Source organism: Nelumbo lutea, chromosome 8, assembly GCF_056320005.1.
Source record: "Nelumbo lutea isolate HS-2025 chromosome 8, American lotus-T2T, whole genome shotgun sequence".
NCBI lineage: Eukaryota > Viridiplantae > Streptophyta > Magnoliopsida > Proteales > Nelumbonaceae > Nelumbo > Nelumbo lutea.
This window is the reverse complement of record NC_142691.1, coordinates 28,833,362-28,848,497: the sequence shown is the minus strand read 5'-3', so window position 1 is coordinate 28,848,497 and position 15,136 is coordinate 28,833,362. Positions and strand designations below refer to the sequence as shown.

Sequence of the window (15,136 nt, the reverse complement as noted above, 5' to 3'; positions counted from 1 at the left end):
AGTTTCAATCTTTTGAAGAAGGCTTAAATCTAAATATTTGGGAAAGTTTTTAAATCATACCCAATTCGACAGCTTCGGATGTAGTAGGCACGTTACGTAAGCACAATGAGTAAACACATAATAGTTGTGTGAGACATGTCCCGATTAATGTGCCTTTCATTCAAACGTTTTTGTTCCTATAGACAAAAATTATTCATTATTTTATTATTTTTATCAAAATAATTAAAAATGAAAATAATAAAAAACGTAAGATATCTGAGCTGCTGCTTTGAACTCTCTTTAACTTTGACCTCTCCAAAAACCTCTTCCCACATTCTAGATAAATTATACAAACTGACCACTACCATTTGTTCGAATAGATGAAGAGGTCAAAGTTCAAAGGAGGTAGGTTAAAGCAATTGTCAAGAATTACGGGAGGAGGTTTAAGTAATTTACCCTAAAATGTATCTAATCTTATGAATTTATACATAAACGGTTGTTTGAACTCAAATTTAGTGCTCATGATGCATTTGTGATATTTATGTGAGCTTGCTGACATAGTGCATATCCTAAACACTCCATATCAAAGCATATTCTTAAAATTGTCCTACTCTTAGCAATACCAATACCTTGACCTTGACATCAGTGCAACCCAAAGACAGGTTTTAGATGTTATAAATTCAAATGATTAATTTTCTTTTATTGTGGGAGATTTAAGGCTTACTGGCTCGGTTTGGGAAGAATATAAATACAAATATGTCCATTACAAAACCTTATAATATAGCAATTTAAACCTTATATCTGTGCTGCACACATTTGTACTTGTATTCATTCCCAAATTGAGCCTAAAGTCTTAATGATTGAGAACCCAAGTCAAAAACGAGTAAGGTTTAGCTGAACAGTTTAGCTGTTCAGCGGGCTGTGGTTATCATTTCATGCTAGTATTAAATACATGGGGCCCGCATCTTTTACAGTGGGACCCATGAATTTAATATTGACGTAGAACCTTATCATTGGTTCCACTGCCCACTGAATAGTTTGCTGTGGGAAGTGATGGGGGGTTATTGAGCATGTGGGACCTGACAGTTTGTAATCTAATTTCATTTCAGATTGGGAATTTTTCAATTTCCCTTGCTTTGAAGTTTGTTGATGGTAATGTTTGTCAAATAACTAATGTTTATGGGCTTAATGACCGAAATCAGAGGGATAAGTTTTGGGAGGAATTAGTTGTGGCTAGGGGTAATCTTTCTTGTCTATGGATTATCGGCGGGGATTTTAATGTCACATTGTCAGTGGATGAGAAAAGTTCAGGTGGGAGAAGATCAAGGGATATGGTGTAGTTTGCTGAGTTTATCAACATATTTGAACTTCAAGACCTGCCTCTTCATGGTAACAGGTTTACTTGGACCAACAATCAAGATCTTCCTACCCTAGTGAGGTTGGACAGATATCTGATTACCTCTAATTGGGAAGATGTTTTCCCGGAGTTTAAGCAGATTGCTCTTCATAGGCCAGTGTCAGATCATAGTCCAATTCAGCTGGTTTATGGAGCTAGAATGAGAGCTAAAGTTCCTTTTAAATTAGAGAATGCTTGATTTGAGGATACTAATCTTGTTCATTTGTTGAAGTCAGATTGGGAGGAGTTGCAGGTAGAGGGTACCAGTTCATTCATTTTGGAAAAAAAATTGGGGGCCATCAAAGCAAGATTAAGGATTTGGAAGTTGGAAAACAATTTGAATTCAGACACATAGAAGAAGGCTCTGTTGAGTTTCATTAAGGAGAATAGATACAACTGAAGAACTTGGTAACATAGCTGAGGAGCTCAGATTAAAAAGACAAGAAGCCAAGTTGAAGTTTGACAAATTGGCAGTGGTGGAAGAAACTAAATGGAGGCAAAGAGCCAAAGTAGCATGGCTGAAAGAGGGGGATAGGAATACAATTTTTTTTCACAAAATGGCAAATGCTAGAACTAGAGCTTCTGTAATTACTAGACTGGAGGGGAAGGGCAGGGTAGGTATCTCTGAGACTGATATGAAGTTTGTGGCATCAGATTTTTATAAGAATCTGTATAAGGAATCTTGGTCTTTCAGACCTTTTCCTAGATCCCTTCCTTTTAACTAGTTGAGTGAGGAGCAATCTTCCCTTATTGAGGGTCCCTTCTCTGAGGAGGAAATCAAAGAAGCTATCAAGTTGTTGGCCAATGAGAAGTCTCCTGGCCCCGATGGTCTTACAAATCTCTTTTATATTAAATGCTAGGATGTGGCAGGACATCATAAATGTTTTCCAGGATTTTTTTGAGAGGGGTTCTTTGCAAAGAAGCTCGAATACTACTTTCATCAACGTTATTCCAAAGATTGAAGGTGCATTCAATACAAGGGATTTCAGGCTGATTAGCCTTCTACATAGTTTTTATAAAATCCTAACTGAAGTGCTTGTTGAAAGATTAAAAGGAGTACTTGGTAGTGTCATCTCAAACAACCAAAGTGCTTTTATTCCAGGTAGGCAGATGCTGGATTCGGTGTTGATTGCTAATCAGCTCATTCATTCAAGGAAAAAAAAAGGTTCCCCAGGTTTGATCTGTAAACTTGACATTGACAAGGCCTATGACCATGTTAACTGGAGTGTGTGGACCTTGTGCTTCACTAGATGAATTTTGGGCAAAAATGGAGAATTTGGATTGAAGTCTGTATCACTTATCCAAAGCTCTCAGTCCTGGTAAATGGCCAGGCTGTAGGTTTCTTTGATAGTTCCAGGGACCTTAGGCAGGGAAACCGCTTATCTCCTCTTCTTTTTATATGTGTAATGGAGATCTTGACTCTGTTCTATAAGAAGGTTGCAAGCTCGGGAGAGTGGGACGGTTTTGCAATTGTGTCGGGGGGAGAGAAGGTAGAATATTCTCCAATTTATAGATGATACTCTATGTTTTGTGGATGCCTCTCCCTCTCAGGTGGAACTAGTCCTTGGGATTTTGTCTTGGTTTGAAGTGATTATAGGGCTAAATGTAAATTGGAACAAGAGTCAAATCATCCTACTTGGCCAAGTGTCTAATTTAGCCAAGTGTGTTGATTTTTTGGCTTGTTAGATTGGACCCCTCCTAACTAAATATTTGGGTCTCCCATTAGGGGTGAGTGGTGGTTCCTCTGCAATTTGAGACCCAGTTATTGAGATATTGGAAAGGAAGTTGGCTTCTTGGAAGACAAAATATTTTTCTTTTGGGGGGAGGATGACTCTAATTAAGAGTACTCTCTCCAATTTTCCTACCTACTTCTTGTCTCTTTTCTATATTCATAAGAAGGTTGCAAATCAGATTGAAAAGCTTCAAAGGAACTTCCTTTGGAGAGGCTGGGAGGAGAAAAAAAGTGCACTTGGTGAGTTGGGAGCAAGTTTGCCTCCCCAAATTAGATGGGGGGGTTAGGTATAAGCTGAAGAATTTTAACTATGCTCCACTTGGTAAATGGATCTGGAGATTTGCTGTAGAGCCTAATGCGTGGTGGAGATCTCTCATTGCCAATAAATATGGTGTGAGTTGGAGGAATTGGAGAACTAGGGATCCTCCTCCTAATTAGGGTAATTCTCTATGGAAATGGACAATGAAGACCTATTCAGATTTGGCCAGGGGAGTCTCAATTAGGGTGGGTAATGGTAATAGGACCAATTTCTAAAAGGACCCTTGGTGTTCTGATGTTCCTCTTGTTGAGTCCTTCTCGCTCCTATTTCAATGTGCTTCAGATCAAGAGGCCCCAGCTGCCGAGTGTTATAGTATTTCGGGTGGTTCAATTCTTTGGACTCCCTCTTTTCACAGGAAATTTTTTATTGGGAGGTGGAAGAGGCAATGAATCTCGTCATGTCTCCAAAATCAAGCTTTGGATTATAATTTGGAGGACAAGTGGCTTTGGAGGTGGAATTCTGATGGTCAGTTTTTTGTAAAATCCTTGGCTGCTTTGATAGGAAGGAGGGGTGGTCCTGATTTCCCAGCTCGACAAGTCTAGAATCCAACCAGCCCGTCAAAAGCATGTTTCCTAGTTTGGACTATGGCTATAAATAAATGCCTTTCTAAGGAAAATCTAGTGAGAAGGGGCATCCAGGTTTCAGACTTGTCTTGTAGCTTATGTGGTTGCAATGTTGAATCCACTAATTATTTGTGCATCCACTGCTCGTTTTTTGCTCGTTTGTGGAATCATCTCCTCAACATCGTGAAGGTTAGCTGGGTAATGCCAAGGTTAGTAAAAGAATTGTTAAACTGCTGGCAGATTAAGGGTTTGAGCAAGAAAAGGAAGATTCTCTAGAAGCTTATTCCAATTGTGGTTATCTGGTGCATCCAGACCGAGAGGAACATAAGGGTTTTCAATATTAAGTCTCTTGGTCCGGAGGACCTATCTCAGAAGTTAGTGGGCAAGCTGGTTTTGTGGTTGTCTGTGACTGCTGAGTTTAGAGATTGTAATGTGTCAGATGTTTTATTTTATGTTTCTTGATGGTTCATGTATCTGCTATTTTAGATCAGTCAACCTATTCTGGGACTGATCTCAGCATCCTGTGTGTATCTCTTTCTCAATAAATATCACTTCACCTTTTCCAAAAAAAAAAACGTCCCGCTGGACAGCTAAAGTGTTCAGCTAATCCGAAATTGTCAAAAACATTGCCCAGAACATGGAGAGTGGCTGGAAGATTGTAGATACAAGCAACAAACAAGCACCATATCCACATCTAAATCAGATCTACAATATAACCATGATAGGCTTGAGGAGACAATCTTCAGTTACCCCTACAACCCGGTCCATCAAGGGGCAACCCCGTTCCAATGTCATGCCCCTTGTAGCAAAGAAACAAGGGGCCTGACTACATGGCCTTTGGAGAAACAGTCACTGAACCAATCAAATATTGAACATCAGAAATACTCGACCAGTTGCTGAGTGCTCAGCACCATAGTTCTAAGAAGAATGAAACAATAAAATTCAACAGATTCAATGCACTTTCCATTGTCTTATTGATTCATTGTTCTTTGGTGTAGCAACCATGACATAGTTCAGATAAAAGATAGAAGCACTAAGAAGTTCCAATGTAGAAGATTAACTGCATAAAATGTCAAATCTGCATGAAATCAAAGAGGGCCTGGGAAAGTTCCATTCTCCCTCTGCTCATTCCATCTCTCAATCTGCAATAAAAAAAAAATAACAATAACTAGAAATGCTAAACTTCATTGTCTTCATGGTTAAGATATTGCTGTAATGCACCATGGAGAAATAAAACAACATGAAGGTAGACACTAATAGAGCCATTGCTTGGTACAATGGTAAAATCTCGGGATGAAGTGTGAGAACATGGCTTTGAGTCCAAAACTCCCACTTTGTGCAAAACAAGGCTCAAAAGGTAGGTCCATATCCAGTCAACCCCTCCCAAGAACCCAGATAGCTGAAAGCAACAGTGAGTAGTCTTGAGCTTAATTAGGTATAACTTGTGCTCTAGGAATTTTGGTAAGGTTTTGGGAACATGTGTGGATTGGGGGTTTACCCCTTCTGGTCTAGGGTCTGAACTTAATTAGGACTTGGGGTTTAGGTGGGGATTTAGAGGATCTAATATGGACAATGTTTTGGCTTTGCTTCAAATTTTACAAATGATTGTCTTGGATCCCTCTAAGTTGGACTCTTGGATTTGGACCCTCTTCTCCTCCGGTTCCTTTATTTGCACCTCATTCTTCAAAGCCCTAATACAACATTCTTCTAGTCCTGAGCTTCTTTCCCTGTTAAAGAAGTGTGGGGGAAATCGATGCTGACAGAGGATGGAGCACTATGCTGGGAAATAGTTTTGGAAAGAATTAACACTTGCGACCAACTTCAAAAGGAAGAAGTATTTTTTGCGCTTGCCTCCTAACAGATGCATTCTTTGTAAAGCCAATGGTAAGTTTTGATATCACTTATTAATCTCCTACCCCTTTGTTTCTCCTATTTGGGTGGACACCCCCACCAAGGCTACAAAGCCTCTTCAACTCCTCTCTACTGAATATTGTGGCAATTTTGGAGTAAGCCCATTCCACCCAAAATTCAAGCTTTGTGTTGGGAGGGTTTTCTTGGAAAGGTGAACAGCTGTGACATGCTTCAAAAGAGGAGGCCACATAAATGCCTCTCCCCTCGTGTGTGCTATCTTTGTTAGGCAAATAGTGAGCAACTATCTATTGGATCAAGGCCTATAAGGGTTGGCGATTCAATAAGGCTGAGCTACTAGCACTACTTCAAGGAATTTACAAGCAGCAACTTTTTTGGGCATCTATCCATTGGATCATGGCCTATAGCCTTTATTGAATCTACAGATCTCACAAAGATCTAGTTAAATTCGAAGAAAAACCTCTCCTATTCAACCTCCAAGTATTTAAAATGTGACTCGCTAGCTAAACAAGGAGTTTACAGCTGATACATATCGTTCTGACAAGAGCACGATAAACAGAACATGTAAAAATCAGCAATTCTTTTTCTTTTTGTATGTATCGCACCGATACAGGCCCATATTGGGCTGTTTCAGCACTGTATCGGCCGACACAGGCCCAAAATAGTCCAATAAAACCTGATACTTCGTGCCGGAACACCTTGTATAAGCTATATATGTTTATTCATAATCTACCACTAGGTACCTAGATACAGTAATTTCGTTAATTATTTCTATATTTAAGTCTAATTTTTCTTTCATTAATTAGTTAATTACTCCAATAATTTAAGGGACTTCAAAATTTTAAATTTAAACTTTAGCACCTAATTCGAATTCTCTCATTAATTCCATTAATTAATGATCTTCTCTATCATTAATTTCATTTTGTTAGTATACAAAAAATGCAAACTTAGCAAGATTTGAACATTGGTCACTAGATTTTAACAACCATAAGTTCACCACTAGGCCACACCCATTTGTTTGTTATGGTCATATGTTTTTTTTTAAGTAAATTTTCTCTTTTCTTAGTGGATATTTATTAATAAATGCTAGAATTAATTATTAAAATTTATATACTAATAAATATTAAGATAAATTGATGTATACACATTCACATTTTAGTTTTTTTTCTGTTTTTTCATGTTTTAGTTATTCCATCATTTTTAATGGTTACCAATTGTACCTCAATATTTCACACCATATAAATCATTAAATTATGGATTTTTACATTTAAATGACTTATTTACAATCATATAAAACTTGTAATTATTGTTGGTAGTATATTTTTAAAAAATGCAAACTTAGAAAGATTTGAACATTGGTCACTAGATTTTAACAACCATAAGTTCACCACTAGGCCACACCCATTTGTTTGTTATGGTCATATGTTTTTTTTTTTAAGTAAATTTTCTCTTTTCTTAGTGGATATTTATTAATAAACGCTAGAATTAATTATTAAAATTTATATACTAATAAATATTAAGATAAATTGATGTATACACATTCACATTTTAGTTTTTTTTCTGTTTTTTCATGTTTTAGTTATTCCATCATTTTTAATGGTTACCAATTGTACCCCAATATTTCACACCATATAAATCATTAAATTATGGATTTTTACATTTAAATAACTTATTTACAATCATATAAAACTTGTAATTATTGTTGGTAGTATATTTTTAGGATTTATTTGAATTTCCTAGCATATTTATGTGTATCTTGATTTTTCATTAGTATCTATGCATATCCAAAGTGTATCCCAATATCTCTCTTAAAATTGTCTATCCAATACACCTTGGGTTTTCAATACTTTAAACCTTCATTGAAACATATTGAGTAGTATCAACTGTGTTTTTCTATTTCTTGTAATTTGTACCTAGTTCTTTCTCTAATTAATAAAATTATAGTTGATCAAGAAAAAGGGTGTAAAGGGTGCAAATGGACCAGATCATGATCTGATATGAATTCAAATCTGATCCTATTTTTCCAAATTCAGATATCACCCCTATATAATGCTTGTGATTTTTGTTTTCATTATATAGGATTTATATAATGCTTGTCAAATTCAAATCACCCCTATATATAATGCTTGTGATTTTTGTTTTCATTATATAGGACTGTTTTGTTTCTTTTTTCTTGTTAATATTTGTTAAATTTTGTGGACCTGTGGATAACTAAATCAGATTGAATTAGACTTGGATATCCAACATCCTTGGCAAATTCAAACTCAAATTGATCTTTGTGAGATCCATTGAATCATCGGATTGAATCAGATATAGGATTTACATTATTGGACCGAATTCGGATTATACCCCTTATCCAAATACGATTCGATCCCTTTTGCATCCCTATGTAAAATAGAGGTCAATGAGAAAACAAAAATTAAAAAAAAAAAAAAAAAGGAATGACAAAGTAGAGAACTAAGCTCTAATTGAATTGGCTCATAAAAAAAGTCCTTGTTGAATTGATTCAAACTGTATGAACTGTAAAAATTGGAAACCTTGGGACTTATGATTGAAATAATGAATCTTATTGTAAACTGTTGGATTTTGTAAACTATTTCACCATTCCTCTTTCTCCTAGCAGAGGGCTCTTCTATGGCAGATTGCATAACTAAAGGACTTGTTTACTGAATTTCCTCACACTCTCTTAATTTTCTTTGGGATGGTACTGCTTCTTTTTTTAAATAATAAAAGTCAAAAATTAGAAAAATAACTACTTTGTAATTATTCATAAAATGAAGAAACTATTTTTTATCAGAAACAGTAAGATATTCAAGACATGGACCCTTCTAATACTAATCCAAAAAAAAATAAAAAAAACATGGATCCTTCTAATCCTAATATAGGGAAGTAGAATCTGCAATGAAAATCCCTACACAATAAACTGATACTGAAAAAAAAAATCATGTTGGAGAGTAATCATATCACTTACCCATTCACCTGGGCAGAGAGAACGATAATACCTAGCAAACCTTTCACATTCACCAGACTCCTCACCTTTTGCTTGCAAACACCTGTGTTTTATATCATAAGTTCAGCTTCTCAATTATTTCCACAACAAGCTGTTTCGAGAAAAAAAAATGCATAATATGCAAGACCAGCAGTGACACAAAAATAATTGCTCAAACATGAAGAAACCAACCTGTGAAATTCAATGTAGCGAGTGAAACAGTGCCTGGTTTGATTGGTTGTGGGGAAACGAAAATCAGCTGGTGCTGTTTTCAACTCAATCTATGAACTAAATCGATCAGATAATACCAAAGTAGATGAGAAACAAATATTGCTAAAGGCTAACCAAGAAAAAAATGATATTGGCTTTTGTGGAAAGTTAAAAATAGTAGATAAATATTGTCAGAATGCATGTTCCTCCATTTCCATCAAATGAAAAGGCAAGATTTTGTATCCAACTCAATCCAAGAAACAAAATCCATAAGATAGTACTGAAATAGATGAGAAACAATATTGCTAAAAGCAAACCAAGGAACAAAATGATATTTGCTTTTGTGGAAAGTGAAGAAGAGTAGTAGACAGATATTGTCAGAATGCATGTTCCTCTATTTTCAACAAATGAAAAGGCAAGAATTTGCATCAAGGAAAAAAGTTATAGAAGAAAAAACGTGGTAGCCAAATGGGTTTAAGAAAGAAGCAATAAAACAATATAATCGTTGGCTATTAGTATCTTTTTCTGTCCCTTTTCAACCTTTCTGTGACTTCTCTATTCCCCATGGACAGAGATGGCATGGTTATCATATACATTAAACTAAGTTTGTATTGGTTGATTACCAAAAGTAAACTTTGCACAAGGTTCGCATCATGGTAGTCAAGGTGTAGGAGAGAGCTGCTCCACCTTGGCACAAGGGTTTTTCAAAAGAGGATACTATTAAGGGAAATATAAAAACCTCCCTTGAGTTTTCTGACAATCATCAAAACGTCCCCTATGATTCCGCTTTAATAAAAATCCTCCCTATAATTCTGAAAAAACATAGTGACCTCCCTTCCATCATCATCTCAGACGGGAAATGTTGATATAATACATTAACTTTTCAAAATACCACATTTACCCTTCAGACTATTCATTCATATGTCAGAAAAAAAGATTCAAAAAACACTGTTCAATGTCTTCTTCCAGACCACTGAAACAAGGCAGCAGCACTGATATCTCTCTCTCTCTGCTATTTCTACCTACAACCCGTAACCATAAATTGGTCTATAAATAAAAGAGATTATTAAAGAATATTAAAAAAACACTGCATTGGCTAAATAAATTGAACCAGATCAATCATAAACTGAGACAACTATAATGGTTGAGAGAGAGTACTCAAACAGATCCCTAACCAGCTTGGGGTGGAGCATCTCCTAGTTGAAGGGGACTCTCAGGTTGTAACAATGTGGCTTCTAAACACAGATGCTACCATTTGGGGCTACAAAGACCTCATCAAAAAAGTGAAGTGGTTAACTAGTAATATGAGAGTTGAGGTAAAATGGGTAAGCAGGTCAGCTAATACAATGGCTGATTCTTTTGCCAAACAGGGGGTTTCCAAGGAGGATTTTTTTGTGCTACTTTGTAAGTTGTTATAGTATAATGGAAAGCTGTACTTAACTAGCTTGGAGAAGCAGCATCTCGTGCCTCTCCTTGGGGACATTGTACTATTGTGCTGATTAATAAATTTCTTTCAATTATCAAAAAAAAAAAAAAGAGTACTCAAACAGTCTAGAAACAGAAAAGAAAGGAGAGCAAATCAGTAAAAACCTCCTTCGTCAACAAAGCCAAAAGGAGGTGATACTAAATTCCAGTTTCTCGTATTCAATTTGCAAATGATTTACTAATTTTTTTAATGGGGCTGACATTGAGAAGGTAGAAAATATAAAAGTTTTGATTAGAAGCTTTAAAAGAATTTCCAGCTTGAGAATCAACCTTGAAAAAAGCTGCATAGTAGGTGTTAATTTGGAGAGGGAAGCTGAGGCAATTGCAGAGTGCTTAGAGTGTTCCAACGAAGAGTCCTACCTAGGCCTTCCATTAGGGGCAAAGATTCTAGAACCTGGTCATAGAAAAATTTGAGAAGAGGCTAGCCTCATAGAAGAAGAATTACATTTCCTTGAGTGGTAGGCAGCGTTTTAAAAGGCATGGGAGGCGTACACCTAGAGGTGCACCTCCAGGTGCGAAAGGCATGCTAGAGGTGTATGCCTCATGTGCCTCATGCATATCTCATATAAAAAAAAGAAAAGAAAAAAGAAAAAAGAAAGGAAAAAAAAAGGAAAGGAAAGGAAGGAAAAGGTAAGGGAAAGAAAAAGAAAGAAAGAAAAAAAAAAGAGGAAAAGAAATAAAAGGAAAGGAAAGAGAAGAAAAGATAAGGGGAAAGAAAGTGGGCTGGGGGCGGAGCTCCCGGACCCCCAGCCCCTTTTCTATGCACCCAATTTGGTTTTTTTTGTGTTAGGGTTCAAAAAGTGCTATGCATCTTCATTCTTCTTAATATAAAGGTTTTTTATTAAATTGAGATCCTCATCATCCCCCTCCTCTTAAGGAGGCTTACACCTCTTACGTTCTGAACTATGCCTCATGCCTCTAGGTAGTGGAACGTCTCCACATTTTAACACATTGGTGGTAGGATAACTTTGATTAAAACCACTCTAGCTAATCTACCTACATCCTTACTGTTTGTCTTTAGGATTCCTCCTAGGAGAGCAAAGAAGCTGAGAATTTTTGTGGGAACTAGGAGGAAGCAAGAATGATCACTTAATTAAGTGGGAGATCATGTGTAGGAGTAAAGAGGAGGAAGGTTTAGGGTTAGGAAATGTAGTATTGTGGTTCAAAAGAATTTCAGCATTGTTGGGGAAGTGATTTTATTTTATTTAAAAATAAAATCAAACATATAAAACATTTTTGAGCATGTAAAACCCACAATCTCTTTTTTCCTCAATTGCATTACTTCAAATAGCTAATGTGACGTAAAACATATTACATTCCTGATTCTACAAGTTGGCTTTGTGCCACACCCCTCAAGGCAAGCCCAAACAAGTCCATGCTAGGGTCTTAAATTCTTAGTTCTCACACAAAAAATAATGATTTTATAATTTCAATTGCTTTTTAAGATGATATTTTAGTAGGATGAATGAATGAACAACATTAGCAAATAGGGGGTTCTTGAAGCTTCAATGAGCGAGCGAAGCGAGAAAAAAAAAACAAAAAAAAATGTCAAATTTTCATAAGGTGCACGCCTAGGCTGAGGCGTAAAGCACATCAGGCATAAGCCTTTTGAAAGGGCTGCACCTAGGACCTAGGCAAGGCGCATACCCTAAATGCACCTAGGCACGCCTTTTAAATCACTGGGTGAATGTATGCGCCTGTGCGCCTAGGCCCTAAAAGATTTCCTTCTTAGGTCAACAAAGTGAATGATGTGCAAGGAATGCAATCTTGGTAAAACACATGTGCAAGAATTGCAAACTTAAATATGTGCATAATTGAAGAAAAGTAGAGAAGAAAATAGGTGTCCAAGAAATAGGTGGGTAAAACTAAAAGGAGGAAACATGGTGAATCCATTCGGGCCCCAAAATTTCCTACCAATTTTGGTAAAACACATGGTGAATCCATCTAGACCTGGAGCCTTAGATCTATTCATAGAGAAGACCGTTTTCATTATTTCCTCTTCAACAATCTAACATCATAATCCATAGATGGCCAATCAAAACCCTCCATTCTCAATATATCACCCAAAGGCCCTCTATAAATAGATTTGAAATGGCTCCACAAACATTCAAGCCATCCCTTTTTAACTCAATATCACTTCACCATTCACTTCCAACTTAGACACAAAATTCTTTCTTTTCCTTTTTTGCATTACCATCACCCTCTTTGATCCATTTGCCCCTTGATTTTTGTCTCTAACAAACCCCTTTCATAAAAAGATCATATCTTTCCACTTATTTCTTCTCTCCACCACTCCTCAAGCTCATGAACAAAATTTGAGCATGGGACAACCACATATTCTCATACCTGAAAGGGGTAGAGCCACCCAAAAAATCTTCAGAGCCTATTCTAACAGGACAATGGTCCTTTTGACTAGAGGCCAGTTCATTATCCTTTTCCTTTGTTGGGTCTTGTCGGGGTGGTATATTCAAGTGAGGATCATCCATGCATTCTAAGGACATACCTTCTTGCATACCCCTATCTGAAGTAGCTCCTCATTGTGTTTGGTAAGGTGTTTGTTCCCTATTTCGTACACCTTGTAGTCATTGAGAATTTGGTGATGGTCCCTCCTCTTTTAAGCTTACAACCAACTCCCCAAGTTTGTTAGCTCACTCCCCTTTCATCAAACACGTATCTTCTTGGCCATTAAATGTTCCCAACTCTTTTTTTGTTGCAGGCTTCTTCCTCATCACCTGAGAATAACAATTCTGTGTTGAAGCTGACCATTTCCTACATGTCTAGGTACTGATGATACTAGAGCTCTCATTAGTTTCTGAGTCACTTTCATCATCACAATAAATCCAACCGCCATCCTACTCTTATTCAATGCTTTCTTCTTTGTGCCTTGAGTACCTCAGGGTCAAGGTAGGCCTTTCAGAACCAATAGGTAATGGAGAATTTGATACTCTAAATGCAGAAATTATGGCATTGCTGCATGGTCTGGGGCTTGAAAACTGTTAGAACTCAGATAAGCAGAGGTAGAAATGGACTCAAGGTTGATATTTTTTTTTTTATCAATAACAGTAAGATTTATTAAAGATATGAAATTTTAATTACAAGAGAGGGGAAAGGAAAAAAGTTTTTAACTCCCCACCAGCAGATTGCATAGAAAGAGGAATTAGAAATTAGTCCAAAATAAAGAAACCCTATTCACCCCTTGCTTAGCTAACCCATTGGCAAGTGAGTTAGCATTTCTTTTCACCTAGTTGTACTTCACCTCAATGTCCCTAGTAAATCATTTGAATTTTTTCCTTTCATTCCTATAGATCTACATGCTACTGTTATCTTCCTTAAGCCATGTAACTATCACCTCCGAATCACCTTCAAGGAACAATCTTCTGATGTTAAAGTCTCTTGCTTTTTGGATTGCTTCCAGAGCCACAAAGATCTCAATCTTGAGCATAGTTGTCAAGGCGCCTAGGTGACCACAGGGTGCTCAGTCATGTAAGCGAGTAGGTGGGTGCGTAGGTGATGGAATTTGAAAGTCTAAAATATATATCATAAGCTACTTTATTGGTTTTTTATACTAACCAATGTACCTGTGTGCTATCTATTAGCAATAAAATCATTCGAATAAAACATAAAATTCCATAGCTAGTATCCAGGCTAACAAAAATGTGGAATTGCAAATAAGAAAACACAAACTAACCCAAGATTATAAACCTAAACTCAGCCCATTTGACCACAAATCTTCACTATCTATTTACCAAAACATTTTTGGCATTTTTCACACGATCCTCTCAACCATACTTATCAAACAAGATTTCCACCACAACGCACTACCCAAAAATTATACAGTTGTCCTAAAATATTAACTCCCACTAGAAGAAATCTCACCAATCTTATCAAGATTTTAAGAATCATGATCAGTTTATCAATATAAAACAAATGTTTTATAACAAAAGGCGAGAAAACAAGCACGCAAACAACCAAACAAATGAACGGCGATCAAAGCATACAATGAAAACAAAATTTCAATTTCTTTTTCGTTATCTGACAATATTATCTTCGCAACATAAAACATGACTGAAAGATTGCATTGGTTCGAGAAAGAAAAGCCATAAAAATTTAATCTTTGGAATATCATTCGTTTGATTTAACACACAGAGAGGGAGGAAAGAAGGTTGTGAGAAAGAAAAACCCAAGGCCAAAACGCCATGCTTGAAAATGAGATTACCTCGTCCGCCATCTCAGATCCAATTGACCACAACAAAGAGCTAAGAACGGGGAGAACTACGAAGATCGGTGGTTTTTTGACGAGGAAGAGGCGAAGAGCCAATTTAATATTTAGGCCAAGAGAGTTGAACGAATCTCTTTTGGCCTCTTTGGTTCTCGCACGATTTTGTTCATACGTGCGAAGGGTTTACTGGCTTACTCTTGTTAAATACCAACCAAATAAATCTCTTTTGGCGTTTTCTTTCCGTTTGACCAATCACCCACAACCATTTTTTGACCGAGTTAGCTCCCAATTTGAAACGGGCTTAGGGGTGCAGGTCGGGCGGGCTTGATCGAGTTTAATTCAAGTTAGGCCCAATCTTAAGAGTTGGTCTTAAGG

At 36.7% G+C, this 15,136-nt stretch overlaps 1 protein-coding gene across 1 annotated transcript; it reads right to left on the bottom strand.

Moving 5' to 3' along the window:
- Positions 1–5,016: 5,016 nt before the first annotated feature.
- Positions 5,017–14,770, bottom strand: LOC148843620 (cytochrome c oxidase subunit 6b-2). Its single transcript, XM_088956607.1, has 4 exons — positions 14,759–14,770; positions 9,040–9,128; positions 8,830–8,911; positions 5,017–5,131 (listed from the first exon to the last, which is right to left on the bottom strand). Exons 1-4 carry the CDS (start codon positions 14,768–14,770, stop codon positions 5,078–5,080), a joined length of 237 nt encoding a protein of 78 aa, XP_088812733.1. The 3' UTR covers positions 5,017–5,077.
- Positions 14,771–15,136: the final 366 nt, after the last annotated feature.

Excerpts from the sequence above, each read along its gene's own strand:
- LOC148843620 (XM_088956607.1), bottom strand. Across the intron at positions 8,912-9,039 it reads CGCTACATTGAATTTCACAG|GTGTTTGCAAGCAAAAGGTG; the intron begins GTTGGTTTCTTC and ends TATAAAACACAG. Across the intron at positions 5,132-8,829 it reads CTCTCTGCCCAGGTGAATGG|ATTGAGAGATGGAATGAGCA; the intron begins GTAAGTGATATG and ends TTTTTATTGCAG.